Source organism: Diabrotica virgifera, chromosome 3 (assembly GCF_917563875.1).
Source record: "Diabrotica virgifera virgifera chromosome 3, PGI_DIABVI_V3a".
Taxonomy (NCBI): Eukaryota; Metazoa; Arthropoda; class Insecta; order Coleoptera; family Chrysomelidae; genus Diabrotica; species Diabrotica virgifera.
In genome coordinates this window covers 227,429,818-227,450,999 of record NC_065445.1, presented here as the reverse complement: position 1 = coordinate 227,450,999, position 21,182 = coordinate 227,429,818, and the positions used below count along the sequence as shown (strand labels likewise).

The window sequence follows — 21,182 nt, the reverse complement described above, 5'->3', positions numbered from 1 at the left end:
TCCGATATCACGAACTCTTCGACATGTGTTCTTTTCGGTTTGTTAATTTGACATTTGTGGCATTGTTTTACGTATTTTCTTACGTCTTTTTCCAAATTTTTCCATCGGAATCTTGCCTTTAGCTTCTTAATTAGTCTGTTATTCCCTACGTGTCCTCCGAACATCGGGTGATTATGGTATTCTTCTATTAATCTGTGTTTTTCTTTGTCATCTTTTATTGTTTCTGGTACTTCACATATGTATATTTCTATATTCTTCAATTTTTTATTTCCTTCTTTAATAAATTCATCAATTGTGCACTTTTTAAAAATAATATCATTTACGTATATTTTTACTTTACGTACTGCATTCTCTACCGCCAGCTTATCAAGCTGTACCAACGCTTGGTTTAAATCGAAATGATTCAATCCTGTGGCTATGCTTTTGCTGCATTTTATTTTGTTTTTGGCCCTAATGCTCAGTCTTGGTGAGATTAGTTCTGCTTGTGACGTTCCGCCCCTTATAGAATCGATTATTGATGGGAAGATATTATTTAACTATCCAAAATATTATTTAATTATTTTCAGAATTATTTTCTTTCAATGTTTATTCAAATAGAACTTAAACCCATCTCAGAATTTTTAAATGCTTGATGACGTCACATTTAAAACGTGGCAACAGTGGTTTCCCCACTTTGACAGCCAATGCTTAGTAGAGGGGTACGAAGGATTCAGCTGTGAACGTGAGCCTTGGATTGCCATTGTTTCTCGAGTGTTCGGTCTGAATCGTAGTGTGCGGGGTCATTAGACTCAATTATTCACCTCTAATTCTCAGTTCCAAATTGATTAAATATTACAATAAAAGTATAGTGAAGTTATCCAGCAGCAGTGGATTTGAAGAATTTTAGAGCATACTATATCCAATGAGTTCTACCCCGGTAAATACACATTTTATTAAGTATTTTATTCAGCCATTTTGGAAGTCCTTGACATTTGCTAACTAAGTTTCACATAGTCTATTTTCATGGTTTTTATGTTTTATTTTCATGGATCAAACTCATCTAGAGATAATTCAATATTCGTTGTTAATTTGTGCTTCCAGTTGGAAAATAGAGCTAATTTAAACTCCATTTTTTATATTCCTTTCAAGTCTACAGAACTCCTATCTTTTGAACGATGATCAAATAAGTATCCATCGCTTAGTCTTACTATATTTTATCCTTGTATAATATATCTATATACCGGTGTATATATTATAATAAAATATTCTTTCACAGTAATTATATTTTGTATTTCAATTGGAAATTACTTGTGTTATTTGACCAAGGTCATCTGATAGCAACCTGATAAAAGGTCAAGCTGTCTAGTCATTCAAGTTTTTGGACTTAATGACCTATTTCTTCTTATTCCCATAGGAATAAAAACACCTCCTCGTATCTCTTGCTTCTTTTTTTTGACATTGGTAGATTGGTAGTAACACCACACTGTGTTTTTTTTAGCACCTACCATGAAATCTTAAAGCCACCCTACAACAACACCAAGGCCAGACCACACAGAGAGAAACAATCAATAGGCGACCAGCCTGGATTATTTCCACATTTTCTTTTTTTGAGTACCTCCAGCTGCTTTCCAACAGTTTTGAGTACCTTCAGCTGCTTTCTACCAGTCTTCCTCTCCTGTACCTCCAGCAGGACAGCTGCTAGCGAGAGTTAGCACCCTTGGGTGCTCATTACATCAACTTCAAGATTAGGAAAGAGTGGTTTGTTTGGGAACATTTACTGTGCTCTTATTAAAGACAGACTGGTTTTGTGATATTTAGTACATTTTTTTTTTATAGTTCAATTGCACACACATTTTTCCTGCTTTATATTTTTTATAGGTTTTTTTCTTTACAACATAATATTTAATTGATAGCGTTCCCCAACACTCTGCAATCTATAAAGGTATAAATTTCTGAGCTCAGATATTTTCCCTGATAATAGTAGTCGGTACTCTTATCTTGATTATTTTTAGGCTGTGTTCCACTTTTGTATAATTATTTAAACTCATTCCATTATTTTAGTATATGTTTAATTAAATTTTTTAAAAATTAACTTCACATATTAGTCAAAATTGTAATTATTAACTTTATTTAACTCGAACTTATTAACTTTACTTAACTTTAACTTATTAACTTTATTTAACTTTAACTTTAATTTATTAAATTCATATGAACTTCTGGATTCTAATCCCTCAGATTAGTTTTTGGTTTCACTTGTTATTATTACTATTATAAACCACGAGTTAGGAAAAGGATCTGTGTATCCACTCGTAGGTTTATTTATTCAATAAGGCTTGTGCCTGTCCCACTCACAGTGAGGTATTTATATGTTATATATAGTATCAGGTAGTATTTAATTAAGGTGTACGTATTATAAACGTACAATTATTATTTGGTGAGGGTTCTACTAACCTAGTTGTAAGTTGTACTTCCTGTATTAGAGGTACCCGTAGTCAGTTTTTCTAACCTTATAAAGAGTATTCTTAGATCATAGTTGTATGATGATTTTGTAATTGACTTTCACTAGTATCACTTTTTCCTGTCATGTTAGAGTTACACACTAGTTACTTGTCCTAACTCAGAGATTGTTAAAAAGATCTAGTAGTTACATTCAATAAATATACATTTATTGTGATTTTTTTTTCTTATTACTCCTTTATTTTTAGTAGTATATTTTATAATTTAATAATCTTTAATAACTTTTCACATACTTGTACTACAAATTTAACATACTCTATAGCAGCGTAGAATACCTGGAAGAGCGTTAACCTAGTTATCCTTCTTCTGGCGCCCAAAAATTCATTCTATTTTCAGTATATTATTATATTTACTCTATCTATTTTCTGAACATTATCTTCATATCTTCTTTTCGAGCCATCATTGTCACTTCCTTTAATCTATTGTCTGGCCAAAAATAGCCGTGCAAATTGGCCGAATCCTTCCTTGAGTGTCAAGTGGCCCTTCTCATACATATTTAGCTAGCCATTCAAGTTATATCTATCTATTAATGATTTCTCATCTCTAGTCCTGTATCAATTCGATATTCTTTGTCTTGGCATCCTTCCATACAAATACTACTACAAAGTTGTATTTTAGTTACTCCAGCTTCTTCAACGGAGAAGCCACACATTTTTGTCCTTTGGCTACATTAAGTAGATCTTCTTCTTTTTACTACTTCTGTTGGAGTTTACCACTCCCTTTTCATTCACTCCAACAGAAAATCATCAGCGAGTTGTTACATCGGCTTTCCAACGTGGTGGCTTTATTCTTGGTCTGAGACAGTATTCATTTAGGTCAATTCTTCTCTTTTATCTGAAATCTCTTTGTTATTTCCGTTTGGTATCCTATACACATATTGTTACTTATTTATTTTATTTTTAATTTCTGATACATATCAGGTATTCTTAAACGCTGTTTTGATTTTTGTTTATATTTTGGGACCTCATTATAGTATATGTTTGTGCAGCTTACATTCTGGGTTAGATTTTGAATTTTTATTGGGAACTTATATTTAATATTGCTATTAATAATATAATTCATATAACAATTTTATTTCTTCAGTCAATAGTGGTATAGTTGGAGGTACAACTAAGTGTTGATTATTATTATTATTATTATAGATATATATTTTTTCTAGAGTGGTGGTAAGTTACATATAAATAAAAAAATTTACTTCCAGTATTTAGGTAGTAGGTTTACTTGAGTATACAATATTTATTGGATTATTTATCCATTTATTTGATCTTATATATTTATTTGATCTTATTTATTAGATTATATACTGCATTATATATATATATATTTTTTTTTTTGCTGGCTATTTTGATTTTGTTGGTGTGTTGCTGATATTTTCTCGGTTTATATTATATATATTTTGCGTGCAAACTTTCATATTTTCATATTTTTCATATTTCTGTTCTTTGGACTATTTGTCAATAACTTTGCTCTCATCATGTGTGCTTTTAAAGCAGAACATCTTCTGGTGGATGAATTGGATTATGAATTAAAGATTCGGGACATAATGCCAGAGGAGTCGACAACTGTCGATAAAAAACGCAATCTTTTGAGAGGTGCTTTGAAACAAGAAGCTGGCAATAGAAGTTTTCTCCAAATTTCAGCTGTATCCCTTCCTTTTGAGGAACAACAAAAAGGAATCACTGAAACATTGGACAGCTTGTCTAAAAAAATCGAAAAGTTTAGGGGAACTGTAAAGGATACAGAGTATGCGCGATTAACATCTCGTCTAGGCCATATTTCTGCCCGTGTACACTTGCTACACTGTCCTTCTGAAGAACAGGAACCGTTCAAGAGGTCTGTTTCTCTTAAAATATTAACACTAGAGGGTGAACTTGATTCTAGAGTTAACCCCATTGCTACCTCTACTCCTAATGCTTCAGTCAATGTACCTAGCTTTACGTACTCCAAACCTGTTCAAGTACACAAATGGGGTATTTCATTTTCAGGTGAAAAACAGCACACTGATGTGATGTCATTTTTGGAAAGGGTTGAATGTCTTCGAATATCTAGAGGTGTTTCTGAAGAGGATTTGTTTGCTGCTTCTGCTGAGTTGTTCACCGGGACCGCTTTTACATGGTTTATGAATAACAGGGGTAATTTTTCTTGTTGGTCTGATCTGATTAAAAAGTTGAAGTCAGATTTTCTTCCGTATTCATTCCAGGATGATTTATTAGATCAAATTAAGAATCATAAGCAGAAACCTGGGGAATCTGTTACTATGTTTATTAATACTATATTAGGTATGTGTAGTCGTTTAGACACTCCTTTGTCAGATTTAGCTAAAATTAAAATCATCCTTAAATGTCTATTGCCCTTTTATCATCAACAATTAGCTCTTATGGACATTCAGAACATTGATGACCTTACTATAAAATGCAAACGTTTGGAGGAAACGTTATCCTGGTCTTCTCAACCTCCATCCACATCTCGATCCTCTTCTAACTCTTCTTCTCAGCCAACTTCCTTTAGGCAACGTTCTTGGCTAAATAAGGGTCATGAACATAATGTTTCGGTTGTTAGTTCTCTTGTCTGCTGGAATTGTGATCAGCCTGGTCACCCATTTTACAATTGTGGGATTCCTCAAAATCGTATTTTCTGCCATGGTTGTGGCCGAGAGAACACCCTTAAAAGAAACTGTTCTAAGTGTTCGGGAAACGACACGTCGGAGGTCCGTCCCCTGAACGTTTCTCCGTCCAACATCCAATCAGGGAATCAAACCCCATCGTCAAACGAAACTGCTGGACCAAGCACATCCAGCAACCCAAACCCATCTTCACGAAAAGGGAAAGGGGTGTCGTTCAAGAAAGCAGCACACACCACAAAACAAAATTAAACCAGAAATTTATTTCTATAGATAATACGTTAGATTCGCTTGATTCAAATGATCACAGATGGTCATTTACAAACGCTTCTTTGATTGGTAGTGTTCAACGTAACAATAATAATTGTGATAGTAATGTGGTTCCATTATTTATATTAGATTCTAGTTTTGTTAATGATGATGATACGTCTGGGTTAGTTCCATATAACGGTTGTAGACAACCAAATACTTTAGATCTAGATATTAATTCGTTATTAGTTAGGAAACAAAATGATAATAGGCCATATCTTCCTATTCAAATTTTAGGACAATCGTGTTTAGCTTTGTTAGATAGTGGCTCTAATATTTCATTGATAGGGGCACATTCGTTAAATTTATTGAAAAATTCTAGTATTCCCATTATGCCCATTTCATCTTTGCAAGTATCTACTGCAGATGGTACAGTTCAGTCCATTACGGGCAAACTCCAAATTAAAATCACAGTGGCAGATTTATGTAGGGAAATTACATTTTATGTTATTCCTTCCGTGCAGAATTCTATAATTTTAGGTATGGACTTTTTCAATGCTTTCAATAGTACCTTAAGTTGTTCTGATTTTTCTTTTTCCATATCTGAATTTAATTTATCTACCCTTAGTGCTATTCACGATTTTGCTAGTTTATCAAGCTCTGAACAAAGGCAATTAGAGAGTATGATCTCTAAATTTACTACTCTTTCTTCAAAAGACAAACTAGGTCGTACGTCGTTAATCTCTCACACTATCGAAGTGGGAAATCCCACTCCTTTCAGATTATATCAGTACCCCATACCTCAAGCCTGGCAGGCAGACTTAGAAAAGGAAGTAGATTCGATGCTTGCTTTAAATATCATAGAACCTTCAACATCGTCCTACTGTTCTCCGCTCTGGTTAACGAAGAAGAAGGATGGATCCTTCAGGATCTGCTTTGACGGTCGAAAACTAAACAGTATCACAACTAACAGGGATGCTTATCCTATCCCCAGAATAGATGTGATTTTGAGCAAACTTCAGAATGCCAAATACATCTCTTCTATTGATTTGTCTAAGGCCTTCCTACAGATCCCACTGAGTGAAGAGAGCAAGAAGTATACTGCTTTTGCTGTCAGTGGTAAAGGATTATTCCAGTTTGTCACCATGCCTTTCGGTCTTGTTTCTGCTCCTCAGACAATGTGTCGTCTGATGGATTTAGTCATTGGTCCACCGTTAGAGCCCTATGTTTTCTATTATTTAGACGATATTTTGGTTGTCACTCCTGATTTTTCCCTTCATATGGAAATTTTAGATAAGTTATTTTTACGTCTTAAGGAAGCTAATCTAACGGTCAATCTGGATAAATGTCAGTTTTGTCGCCCTAGTCTTAAGTTCTTGGGTTATGTTGTGGATAACCAGGGGCTGAGGACTGATCCTGAGAAAATAGTTGCTATCAAAAATTTTCCTATACCAAAGACCACCACCCAAGTCCGTAGGATATTGGGAATGTGTGGCTATTATCGGCGATTTGTACCGTCCTACTCTACTTTGTTGTCACCTCTTACTGATCTTTTGAAGAACAGGAAAAAGGGACAAACCATTACTTGGACTCCTGAGGCTGACGAAGCTTTTAGGCGCGTTAAAGATGCTTTAACGAGCGCTCCGGTTATGATGTCACCTAATTTTGATGAGCATTTTTATCTAATGACAGATTGCTCTAATACAGCTTCTGGAGGCGTATTATTTCAGTTGAAAGATGGCTCCGAACACCCCATAGCGTACACTAGTAAGAAGTTGAACAAGGCCCAGAAAAACTATTCAACTACGGAGAAAGAACTCTTAGCTATCATCCATGGGTTAGAAGCTTTTCGTTATTATCTGGAAGGTCGTAATTTCACTATAATTACTGATCATAGTTCCTTAGTATGGCTTCATAGTATGAAAAACCCTTCACAGAGGCTTTCTCGATGGATATGCAAACTGGCTGCCTATTCATATAAGATTGTCCATAGAAAGGCAAACGGGGTAGTGGTCGCAGATGCTCTTTCACGTGTCCATGATATTAATGTCCTAGATCTGTCCTCTTTAAGTCCTGATATGTGGTATCAGAATATGATTGATAGGGTCACTCAAGACCCACAAAAATATCCTGATTTTAAGGTAGAGAATAATATTCTGTACAAACACATCTTAAGTCCGATAGAGTCCTTATCCAATATGTCGGAGTGGAAAATAGTTGTACCTACGCCAAATAGGGAAAATATTCTGCATATGTTTCATGATGAAGTTACGGCGGGTCATTTTGGTTTTTATAAGACTTATCACCGTATTGCCGAATTATATTATTGGCCTGGTATGCGGAAGTCTATAAAAAGGTACATTTCTAAATGCATGGTTTGTGCTACTTGTAAACCAAGTAACCTACCACAGGCTGGACTTATGGGTTCCTTCAGGAACATAAATTTTCCTTGGCAGATGATCTCAATGGATCTCATTGGACCTTATCCTCGGAGTTACAAGGGTAATACCTATTGCCTGGTAGTTGTGGATTATTTCACTAAATTTCCTTTAGTTTGTCCCCTTCGCCAGGCCACAACTCCAGCAATTTTAAAATATTTGGAGGAACAAGTCTTTTTGGTGTATGGTGTTCCTCAAATTGTGTCATGTGACAACGGTCCTCAGTTTGTATCGAAGGCCTTTAAAGATCTTCTAGCTAAATATAAGGTTCAAAAGACCTTTTATAATGCTGCCTACCATCCACAAGCAAATCATACTGAGAGAGTAAATCGTAGTATTGTCACAGCTCTAAGGTCCTATACTTACCCTGATCACAGAGCTTGGGATCAATATATTCATTCCATAGCTCAAGCCATAAGGACTTCTGTCCATGAAGTTACCCAGTGCTCTCCAGCATATTTGAATTTTGGTAGGAATGTGGCTTTATCAGGTGATTATTTTGGTGTAATTTCAGACAATTCCGAAAATCTTCCTCAAATATCTGAGAAACTTCATCGCTTAGATGATCTCCAGACGTTACCTCATATTTTCGCAGACATTAGGAAGAAGTTAAAAACTTCTTACCTAAGGAACCAGCAGCACTATAATTTGAGGAAACGAGATCTGCGATTCTTTGTTGGTGATCGAGTCTTAAAGCGCAATTTTGTCAAATCCAATAAGGGTGATGCCATTTCTGCAAAGTTTTGCCAGAAATATGTCCCATGTACTGTCTCAAGGGTAATATCTCCTTTGATTTATGAATTAAAGGACAATTCGACTAATAAGCGAATTGGTCAATTTCATGTAAAGGATTTACTGCCTGACAACACCATGGACGATGTGGATTCTTCAACTTCATCGGAAGAAGATTAGCTTAACAGGGTTGTTTAAGCTAATATCTTCCTGTGTTTGCCTTTAATTAGTTTTATTATGGTATAGTATTTTAGTTTAAATTGTTAATCACCAGATAATGCCTGACCATAGCAATTTTTATCCTTCGGCATGGCTTGATGATTTCTCACGTATTAGTTATTAGGTACCGAATTCTTGTGTAATACCGCTTGTATGAGTTTATTATTATTTTTTTTGTATTATAGATTGCATTTGAGTCATTATCGACAAATATTCTCAAATACTAATCCAGCCAGTAGTATTACCAAGTTAATAACCTCCACTTGTACTCTTAGTTTTGTACTCAACCTCTCAGAATAAAAGGGCTGTTGATTATTATATATTAAGATATTTGGATGTGTGGGCTCATACAAGTATTCTTGCTTAATATAGATGGAGCTATGTTACACTACCATATCTTAGATTATGTGTTATATCTTGGATATTTGATTACATACCTATTATTTTTTTTTATTGTTTTTATATCATGTCATTGGATTTGCCATATTGGAAAGAAGTTGTGGTTGTTAATTTGTTATTGGGTTACTTTATTGATATTTGTCACAGGTACCTTAAATACTTTATATTAATTCGGATTCTTACTTCCTCCACAGGATGATTCTGGAATGAATTTGGAATTTTGATTTATAAATGAATTCTTGAGTCCTTCATATTTCTTCTTATGAACTAGTCTGTTAATGCTCAAAGTTGGTGAATACGTGGGTTCGAAGTTCAGCAACTGATCACTGCTATCCGATTTCGTAATCCATGTCTTTCTTGTCAGAGTAGGCAGATGTTTATCCATGATAATATTTCTGGTTGGGAAATGGTGTACAACACTTCCTAACCATTCTTGTGCAATTGTTCCAAATATTCCAGGCACATTTTCACACGATAATAGGGAAGTCTAGTTTGCTTATTTTATGTCTCTTAGTTCATAGTATATAGATGCTTGACTTTCCATAGACGTAGAGTCGTAATGTTAGTGATGAACCCACTGGGACAAATTATTGATTTTCTTTTTAGTAGATTCCCTCTTCTTTCCTTAGGCATTAATTGTTGCTTAGATTCAGGAATATCTCCTGGATAATCCTATGTATGTTCACATGAATATACAGTCTTATAAAAGATTGGGAGCTCGTTCCCGTCATATTTTGTATTTACCATGGAGTCATAGAACTTATAAGTTCATCCTTTATTTTTACTATTTAGTTTCGATAGGCTCATATTACCGGATGAGGGTAGATCTAGAGCTAATTTAGTTAGTTATTTAGTATTAGTGAGAATTGGTCCATAAATCTTCCTGATCGTTCTTCTTTGGATATGCTCCTATAAATCTGGTGTCCATTGCTAGTCCGATTTTGGATTAAGTGTCCGATTCTTCACTTATTTTGTTTATTTGGTTGTATAGGTTCGTATTACCGGATGTGGGTGTACGTAAACCTAATTTATTTATATGATTTAGTATGGATGTGAATTGGTCCATAAATCTTCCTGGTCGTTCTTCATTGGATATGCTTTTGTGAATCTGTTGTCCATTGATAGTCTGACTTTGGATTGAGTGTCTGATTCCACATTTATTTTGGTTAATGTGTTTGCATTCCTTTGGTATGTTCACTATTTATATTAGTTGGTATTGGTGAAAATTATTCTATAAATATTCCTAGTTGTTCTTCTCTGGATATGCTATTACGAATCTGGTGTCCATTGCTAGTCCAATTTAGGATTGAGTGTTTGATTCTTCACTTATTATAGTTATTGATTTCATTGGTGACTTTAGTATATGTACTTGCGTTATGGTATGAATTGGCTCTCACCTTTGCCTGGTTGTTCGTCCTTGGATATACTCCTTATAAATCTGATGTCCATGGATAGTTCAACTTTGGATTTACTGCCAATTCGACACTTATTTGTCATTATAAATTATGTCTCATCTTTAGCACTTTTACTAGGACTTCGGGTCATATTTTGCAATTTCCGTTATTTGCTGCAGTGACCATCCTACTTTCCCTTGATTATTAGTGGTGATTATTTGTAATCTTGCGAATCAACGGGGAATGATACACTAAGCACTACTACTCTAGTTTAATATTTTGAAAAAAAAAAAAAAAAAAAAAAATTTTTTTTAAATAAAATTTTTTTTTCTGGTGGTTGAAAGGGAATGTGACGTTCCGCCCCTTATAGAATCGATTATTGATGGGAAGATATTATTTAACTATCCAAAATATTATTTAATTATTTTCAGAATTATTTTCTTTCAATGTTTATTCAAATAGAACTTAAACCCATCTCAGAATTTTTAAATGCTTGATGACGTCACATTTAAAACGTGGCAACAGTGGTTTCCCCACTTTGACAGCCAATGCTTAGTAGAGGGGTACGAAGGATTCAGCTGTGAACGTGAGCCTTGGATTGCCATTGTTTCTCGAGTGTTCGGTCTGAATCGTAGTGTGCGGGGTCATTAGACTCAATTATTCACCTCTAATTCTCAGTTCCAAATTGATTAAATATTACAATAAAAGTATAGTGAAGTTATCCAGCAGCAGTGGATTTGAAGAATTTTAGAGCATACTATATCCAATGAGTTCTACCCCGGTAAATACACATTTTATTAAGTATTTTATTCAGCCATTTTGGAAGTCCTTGACATTTGCTAACTAAGTTTCACATAGTCTATTTTCATGGTTTTTATGTTTTATTTTCATGGATCAAACTCATCTAGAGATAATTCAATATTCGTTGTTAATTTGTGCTTCCAGTTGGAAAATAGAGCTAATTTAAACTCCATTTTTTATATTCCTTTCAAGTCTACAGAACTCCTATCTTTTGAACGATGATCAAATAAGTATCCATCGCTTAGTCTTACTATATTTTATCCTTGTATAATATATCTATATACCGGTGTATATATTATAATAAAATATTCTTTCACAGTAATTATATTTTGTATTTCAATTGGAAATTACTTGTGTTATTTGACCAAGGTCATCTGATAGCAACCTGATAAAAGGTCAAGCTGTCTAGTCATTCAAGTTTTTGGACTTAATGACCTATTTCTTCTTATTCCCATAGGAATAAAAACACCTCCTCGTATCTCTTGCTTCTTTTTTTTGACATTGGTAGATTGGTAGTAACACCACACTGTGTTTTTTTTAGCACCTACCATGAAATCTTAAAGCCACCCTACAACAACACCAAGGCCAGACCACACAGAGAGAAACAATCAATAGGCGACCAGCCTGGATTATTTCCACATTTTCTTTTTTTGAGTACCTCCAGCTGCTTTCCAACAGTTTTGAGTACCTTCAGCTGCTTTCTACCAGTCTTCCTCTCCTGTACCTCCAGCAGGACAGCTGCTAGCGAGAGTTAGCACCCTTGGGTGCTCATTACATCAACTTCAAGATTAGGAAAGAGTGGTTTGTTTGGGAACATTTACTGTGCTCTTATTAAAGACAGACTGGTTTTGTGATATTTAGTACATTTTTTTTTTTATAGTTCAATTGCACACACATTTTTCCTGCTTTATATTTTTTATAGGTTTTTTTCTTTACAACATAATATTTAATTGATAGCGTTCCCCAACACTCTGCAATCTATAAAGGTATAAATTTCTGAGCTCAGATATTTTCCCTGATAATAGTAGTCGGTACTCTTATCTTGATTATTTTTAGGCTGTGTTCCACTTTTGTATAATTATTTAAACTCATTCCATTATTTTAGTATATGTTTAATTAAATTTTTTAAAAATTAACTTCACATATTAGTCAAAATTGTAATTATTAACTTTATTTAACTCGAACTTATTAACTTTACTTAACTTTAACTTATTAACTTTATTTAACTTTAACTTTAATTTATTAAATTCATATGAACTTCTGGATTCTAATCCCTCAGATTAGTTTTTGGTTTCACTTGTTATTATTACTATTATAAACCACGAGTTAGGAAAAGGATCTGTGTATCCACTCGTAGGTTTATTTATTCAATAAGGCTTGTGCCTGTCCCACTCACAGTGAGGTATTTATATGTTATATATAGTATCAGGTAGTATTTAATTAAGGTGTACGTATTATAAACGTACAATTATTATTTGGTGAGGGTTCTACTAACCTAGTTGTAAGTTGTACTTCCTGTATTAGAGGTACCCGTAGTCAGTTTTTCTAACCTTATAAAGAGTATTCTTAGATCATAGTTGTATGATGATTTTGTAATTGACTTTCACTAGTATCACTTTTTCCTGTCATGTTAGAGTTACACACTAGTTACTTGTCCTAACTCAGAGATTGTTAAAAAGATCTAGTAGTTACATTCAATAAATATACATTTATTGTGATTTTTTTTTCTTATTACTCCTTTATTTTTAGTAGTATATTTTATAATTTAATAATCTTTAATAACTTTTCACATACTTGTACTACAAATTTAACATACTCTATAGCAGCGTAGAATACCTGGAAGAGCGTTAACCTAGTTATCCTTCTTCTGGCGCCCAAAAATTCATTCTATTTTCAGTATATTATTATATTTACTCTATCTATTTTCTGAACATTATCTTCATATCTTCTTTTCGAGCCATCATTGTCACTTCCTTTAATCTATTGTCTGGCCAAAAATAGCCGTGCAAATTGGCCGAATCCTTCCTTGAGTGTCAAGTGGCCCTTCTCATACATATTTAGCTAGCCATTCAAGTTATATCTATCTATTAATGATTTCTCATCTCTAGTCCTGTATCAATTCGATATTCTTTGTCTTGGCATCCTTCCATACAAATACTACTACAAAGTTGTATTTTAGTTACTCCAGCTTCTTCAACGGAGAAGCCACACATTTTTGTCCTTTGGCTACATTAAGTAGATCTTCTTCTTTTTACTACTTCTGTTGGAGTTTACCACTCCCTTTTCATTCACTCCAACAGAAAATCATCAGCGAGTTGTTACATGCTCCAAAGGACAAAATTGGTAGTCTATGCGCCTCTAAATTATTTAGTACCTTCCTTACTGTCTGTTTGGTGGCTTCTGGCTGTAGTGCGAGTTCACTTTCAGCCTTTGTTTGTCTTGCTTCTTTCTCCTTTTCTTTTGCTTGAGCTCTTGTTATAGCTAGTATATGGGCGTTGTCTATGTATAGGTTTTTTAGTTGATGCAATGTTATTCTTGAAAGGCTGTCTGCGTAGTTACTTTTCCCTGTTATATACTCTATTTCGAAGTCATATTCTTCTAGGTCTAATCTGATCCTCGTGAGTTTTGAGGTTGGTTCTTTCATTGCAAATAGGTGTGTCAAAGGTTTATGGTCTGTTTTTACTTTGAATGTTGGTGCTCCATATAGATAACATTTAAAATAATTAATTCCCCAATGAATCGCTAGTAATTCCTTAACGATTATAGGTTTATTACATTCTCCTTTACTAAAACTTCTTGATGCATATGCTATAGGTAGGTCAATTCCGTTGTAATCTTGACTTAGGATTGCTGAACAACTCTCATTGGATGCGTCTGTTGTTAAGATAAACTGTTTGTTGAAATCGGGATATTTTAAAATTGGTGGTTTCGTCAGAGATGCTTTAAGCTTTTTGAATGCTTTTTCACACTCCTCGGTCCACGAAAATTCTACTCCTTTCCTCGATAATTTGTTGAGTGGTATGCATATTTCCGCAAAATTTTTAATAAAACGTCTGTAATAGTTGCAAAATGCTACAAATCTCTTTGTTTCTTCCGCTGTCTGAGGTGTCGGATATTGTTCAATTACTGCATACTTCGCTTTGTCTGGTGATACTCCCTCTTGAGAAAGATCATGTCCTAAATATGTTACTTCCCTTCTAAAGAATTGACATTTTCTTGGGTTAAGTTTCAAATTGAATTTTCGACATGTCTCGAATGTCTTTTTCAGGTTGTCTAAGTGATGTTTTTCGGATATTCCAATTACTACGATATCGTCCATGTAAAGAAATGCTTTGTCTGGTGTTAATCCTGAAAATGCTATTGACATCATTCTTGAAAAGGTATTTGGGCTTACATTTAATCCAAAAGGTAATCTGGTAAATTGAAATGCTCCATTTTCTGTGCTGAACGATGTGTATTTTCTCGATGATTTTTCTAATGGTATCTGGTGAAAGCCTGACATTAAGTCTATAACTGAAAACCATTTTGCTCTTCCTAGTTGATCTAATATCGAATCTATTCTTGGTAATGGAAATTTGTATGTAACTATCTTCTTGTTCAGTTGTCTAAAATCTATGCATAATCTCCATGCTTTTCCTCCATCTATAGCTTTTTTCGGTACCAGTACTACTGGACTGTTGTACTCGGATGTAGATGGTTCTATGATTCCTTGGTCTCTTAGGTTTTGTACTTGTCGATTTAATTCCTCTGTTTGCGCATGAGGTGTCCTATAATTCTTGATATATACCGGAGTTTGGTCTTTAACTCTTAGTTTTTGTTCGTAGAAATTGTTACAGGTTAACATATCATGCCTTAGGGCGAATATGTCCGAATATTCCTCGCATAACGATACTAAGTTGTCTCGTATGTATTCTGGTATGTCTAGTTTCAGTGATTCTCGTAATTCTTTTTTTCTGTCTTTGCTGTCGTTGACTAGCCTATATATATTGAATAGTTTAATATCCAACGTCCTGATTGTGCTTGCGTCTACATTTACTGTTTCGTACGTTGTGTTCAAAATTTTGATGTATGGATTATTACTTGAAATAATTGCTCTTGCTATGAATATTCCTGGTTGTATTTCTTGCTATTCCACTATCCTGTCTTTCTTTAACGTTTGAAAAATTTTTACGATTCTGTAAATTTCACATCTAGGCGGTATTATTATGGTGTCATTGTCTATATTATCCAGAATTTTCGTACTAATGTAACAATCGTTGTCCTCTTTAATGTGCATTTTAAGGTTTGCGTAATCTAGTATACATTGAAAGTTAGAAATAAAGTCTCTCCCAATGATTCCGTCTGTTGGAATTGGAAAGTTAGGTTCTACCAATTGAAAGATGTGTTCGAATCGAGTTCCTTTTACTTCGAGTGTTGTCTCAACTTCTCCCATTGTTTGCAACTCTCCTTTAGTGACTCCTTTTATTTTTGCCTTTGTGTTTGGTTTCACCTGTTCCTTCATAAAATGTTGTGAACATTTTAGTATTGAAATGTCAGCTCCTGTGTCTATGATAAAAGTGCTTGTGTTTTCAAGAATTCCTGTTTTCATTCGTACAAAGTTCGTTAGGTTTAGGTCGAAGTTGTAAATGTTATATTTTATTTCTGCCTGTGTGCTTCCAACTTCTTGTTCATTCAAAACCCCAACTGCTGGTTTTCTTGCTCTTCTTGACTGTCCTCTATTTCTAGTAACCTTACGTTCCTGTTACGTCCGCCTCTCTGGTTTCCTCTGTATGTTTGATTGTTAAATTGTCTGTATCCTCTGTTCGAATAATTTCGTTGATTGTCCGTTGCTTCTCCTTCGTTCCGTTGTCCGAAGTTATTTCTTCTTCCTCTGTCATATTTGTTATGGTATCCTCTTCTGTATTGCTGCTGTCCTCTCCTATTCTCGTAGTTTGTCCTATAATTTAAGACTCTTCCTTGTACATTTTCTTCAGTCGTATCGATCGACAAAAATTTAGATACTACTTCCTGCGGTGATGTAAAGTTACCTGCTTCCAGTATTAGCTTAGCTTTCTCTGCATTAGCGTTTCGTTTCATTGTTGTTACTACGGCTTCCGTCGTATATTTCTTTGCTAAGTCAAGTGGCATTCCTTCCGCTATGTATGCTACTTTTAATTGTTCTGCTAACTCTTCCACTTCAGATGCGTACACTGCTGCATCTCTATGCCCTTGCCTTTTTTTTTGCTAATTTGGCTATTAAATTCTTCGGATTATCACCTTTTAATTCTTTCTTTAGTGCTTCAGCTATCCGTGGAATCGTATCTTCTGTGGTTATTAGGTTCCTAGCCTTATTGGTGAGTCGCGTTTTTATTAGCGTTACAGCTGTGTCTTCATGACCTTCTGCCAATTTTCCAAGTAGTTCTAATGCGTCTAAAAATGGTTGTAATTTCCCTGCGCTTCCATCGAACTCGTTGGGCAATATCTTGCTTGCTATATTCAAAAATTCATTGATTGTCAAAGCCATGTTTAATATTGTTATATCTTGTTTTATGTCACCTTTTTCCTCTTTTATTCCGTCGTTAATTATTTCTTCTTCTACTTCCTCGTCGCTTTTTCCTTCTTCTGCTTCCTCGTCGCTTTGTTCCTCTTCAACTTCCTCGTCGATTGGTTGATGTATTGAACTTGGAACCACTGTTCTCACATTTACTGCTTGAAATGATCGTATAACTTTGTCTCTGATTTTTCCAAAATATTTGTTGCACGATTCCCTTTGTTTGTCCGAAAGTGCTTCCCAGTTTTTCCTAGTCAATTGTGTGAACTTGTTATAAGCTTTAATTAGCTGTGTCGTTACTTCTTCCTTTATGTCCTTAGATTTCGGAACTTTTTTCTTTAAGACTCTTCTGCTTTGCCTGTCTATTTCTTGTGCAATTTCCTCAACTATTTTGACAAAATCTTCCCAAGTAACTTTGTTGCTACTCATTTATACATAATTTTTTTCCCGCTTCTGCACTTCTTAGCGAAAATATAAATTCGATAGTCTTACGGTGTATATAGATATGTAGTATATAGATATATAGTAAAAAATATATAGAGATAAAATAATACGTCAATATAATATGGTAAAAATATGTAAAAATTGCAGTAGTAATAAAAATTCAAAAATAAATAACGTTATATAAATAGTTATTGTAAATAAGTAGTTAGAATAATAATTTAAATGTATTATGCATATAGCGTATATTTGTTATATCGTATATTTATTTTGATAGGTATATTTACGATAGCAAATATTAAGATCATAAAAAAATTGCAAAAATGTACAAAAAATCAGTAGTCAAATAATAAATGAATAAAAGTCAGCAATGATAAAGTATACGTTGATAAATATGTAAAAATCATATAAAATTGTATCATTGCGTCCTATAATAACTTAATATGAGGGTAAAAAAATCTTTTTATATTGATAAATATTGGTAATAGAATAGAATAATTAAGTAAAAATAGGTAAACTTGAAACATATATTAATGTAATTAAGGTAGCACATAATGTTTATACTTTATACTTTATATTAATCAGGAAATACCATAAAAATAGCTAATATGGACTTACCACTTTTACGCGTCTTTGTTCGTATCACAAGTCCTCGCTGCACGTTCCATAGCATTGTCCATTTTCCATTGTCCCACGATGTTCCATCTCCATCCTATTCCATTTTCAGCTCCGCGTCGGCCTGATGTCTCCATCCATTTTACATATACCACACTGTTGTCTAAGGTGGTCTAGGTGCCTGAACATTGACGTGTTTCTTCATACCTGTCCTGTTCACCAGTCCTGAGTTCTTCCCTGGTTCTGGATCGCCATATGACAGCCCTGGGCACTAAGGCTATCTTCTCCCGGTGAGGGTGGTTATCCCTTATCCGAGGGGTGGAATAATTGATACGCTTTTACTTGTTGAGTTGGTTTATTTACACTCGCATTAGTATAAGCTGGTAGCACCGCACCCAAAGAACATCTCGTGTAGAAAGAGACACTATCTTTAATGTGGAAATATTACGTCTGATCACCAAAATAGAATGACGAATGTCTAATATAATAATAAAGAATTCCCTTGTTATAGTTTAACTGTTTATATATTTAGAAATGCCTATTCAGCATCGACCATGAAAAGTGTTTATAATTGACTCTGCAATTATTAGTGAATCGTGATCTTGGCTAACAATATTTATATAATCGAATGAAGGTTGTAATGTTGTTATGATGACATAAATACTGAAAGTAATTATCGTAGATAATTACAGGGTGTTTTTAAGATATATCTACTGAGTACAGATGAATTCTTGTACAACTTTAAACCCACCCTAAATAAAAACTAAGAGATCTTACTGAATTTAGTTTAAACAGTCTTATAACTCTTAAAAAATCCTACAAAGTCATTTTTGAAAAAACTTTTTATCGCCAAAAATGAAAAAGCTATGTTTATAAAACGAATTTTTTTTTTTTCGAAAAATTCGGATAACCCCCTTATGGATAATTTTCAATGTATGTATAATACCACAGAACCGGTTCGTATACTGGAACATGACTAAAAAACTATTTGTATTTGTATTTTTACACATTTGTAAATTCGTATTTTTGTGTAAATAAATGTTTTTGTAATTCTTTAATTCTACTTTTTTCTGTATAGATCTATTAAAATATCTACTTATAAAAACTGTAATGTTATTAAGGGTGGTTTTAAGGGCTGAAAATATTATGATATTATATCCTAAAGTATAAAACAATCATTATTTAACCAATCAAAACCAAATTTTACCCATATTAACGTTTACAATGTTTTTATATAATTTTTGAAAATAAGGGGTAGTTAACACCCCTAAAAATAATCAACGCCCTTAAGCATCTTATAGAATATGAAGTACAGGGTGAGATGATAATAATCCCAAATTTTTAAGTAAATCGATGCAAGCCGAAATTATTCTTTTAGGATAAGTACATTTTTTATATATTAGCTCCAACAAGGGTGGTTTTAAAGTTTGAAATATTATGATAGTATATCTTAAAGCATAAAACAATCATTATGTAACTAATAGGAACCAAATGTTAACAATATTAAAGTTTAAAATGTTACTTTATAATTTTTTACAATTAGGGGTAGTTTTCACCCTTAAAAAACCAAAAGCGTACAACGGCTCAATATAGAAAATGAACTAGTGGATGAAATGAGCCTAATCCCAAATTTTTGTACAAATCGATGATGGACGAAAAAATTGCGAGGTTTTGCCATTTTTTCAGCTTTATTTCCTCGACTAAGACAATTTACCCTATTATGAAATTTTGACACTAATGCTGTTGACACTAAAAAACTGACACTATTCCTTTATTTTTAGATTTTAACACCCGATTTCATAATAAATAAAGTAGACTTTAAATTTAAAGTTTGACAGTAACCATAAAAATTGCATTGTTAAAGGCAACTTTAAATTGAAAGTCTACTTTAACTTTATTATGAAATCGGGCGTTAGTCTCTTTTATATAAAAAACAGTTGTTTTTAGAACTCTTTAGCGACGTATTAGTATAATAATAATATTAATGGATTACCTTCGAAAGACGATGTTATCAACAAAAAAAGAAGATGTATTTGGTGATTTTTCTAGTGACTTTTTTGGGTGTGAATCTGCCTTTTTAGTTCACTCCTGGTTTAAAAACAAACCATAGAAAATGTGCATTTTACACAGAAAATGTGTATCTCTTTCGCTCCAAAAAATGTACCCAACAAGACTGAAGCAAGCAGAGTATATTTGAGTAATATAATACCCCATGGAATCAATATTATTATTATATTTTGAGAAACTATCTAAGTCTATACGCAATATATTTCAGTTAAATAACTTACTTATAAATAATTTGTATTGTCCTGCAATTTTGATGTCCAGGTAAACTCCTATCAACCCTTCTCCATTCCATGGTACCAGGTGGTTGATTTCCATGCTTTTCTCCATATATACATCCGCAAACAGCACACTGTATATGTAAGTGTGTACCAAGCTCCTGTTGTTCCGTCAGAGCGTAGTTCAAGCAGTCCAAATGTAGAACATGATTGCAAGGAAGAGCAATCACTACTATAGACGGTTTGAGAGGTTGTCGACAGACAGGACATGGTTGCCTTGGAGCCCATTCGCTAGATTTTGAGATTCTCACAAATTGTGATATGGTTGCACTAGCTGGATCTAAACCTATACAGAAAAAGTTCAACTATAATAGTAATATTTATAAAATGTCTCTGTCTACAGTATCTACAATGTTGTATGGGTTCATAACTTACCTACAATAGCTGGCAAATCGTCTGCAATCCCATCGTCACTACCACTACAATTAATTAAATCTGCAGTGGAAGCTGTAGCTTGACTCTCTCTACTCTCTTGACTCAGATAGGTTGAAACAGTGTCTAAGCTTGGCCTTCTACCTGATTTGGTACTGCTGCTATCTGCATCTAATAATGTTTTATTTTCTGTACTTTGGAATAATGGTGTTGCATTTGATTTGTGACCTTAAATAGAGAGAAAAACTACTTACTACTTTTAAGGGTGTAAGAGACTAATATACAACTACAATTATTTCCACGGAGAAATAACCTAGGAAACAAATATACAAACAAACATTTATTTTGGAGTTGTGCCGATAGAGGGGGTTGAAAATACAAACACAGTATAACCTGTTACATCCGGCCCTGTCACATCCAGACCTCCTCACATCCGGACGGTGCTACCATCAGGATCTACCGAGAAAGCAGTCCTACTGTTGGACAACGCACCCTCTCATCCCGACCCAGAACTAAAAGATGCGAAATAAAGTC

At 33.9% G+C, this 21,182-nt stretch overlaps 1 protein-coding gene across 1 annotated transcript in view; it reads right to left on the bottom strand.

Annotated features, from left to right (window-relative positions):
* Nucleotides 1-21,182, bottom strand: part of LOC114338956 (protein deltex) — a 78,844-nt gene that overhangs the window by 28,282 nt on the left and 29,380 nt on the right. The window contains exons 5-6 of the mRNA XM_028289579.2: nt 20,652-20,876; nt 20,223-20,562 (exon numbers count right to left, since the gene is read on the bottom strand). Coding sequence (XP_028145380.1) covers nt 20,223-20,562; nt 20,652-20,876 — 565 coding nt within the window. The remainder of the gene's footprint in view (nt 1-20,222; nt 20,563-20,651; nt 20,877-21,182) is intronic.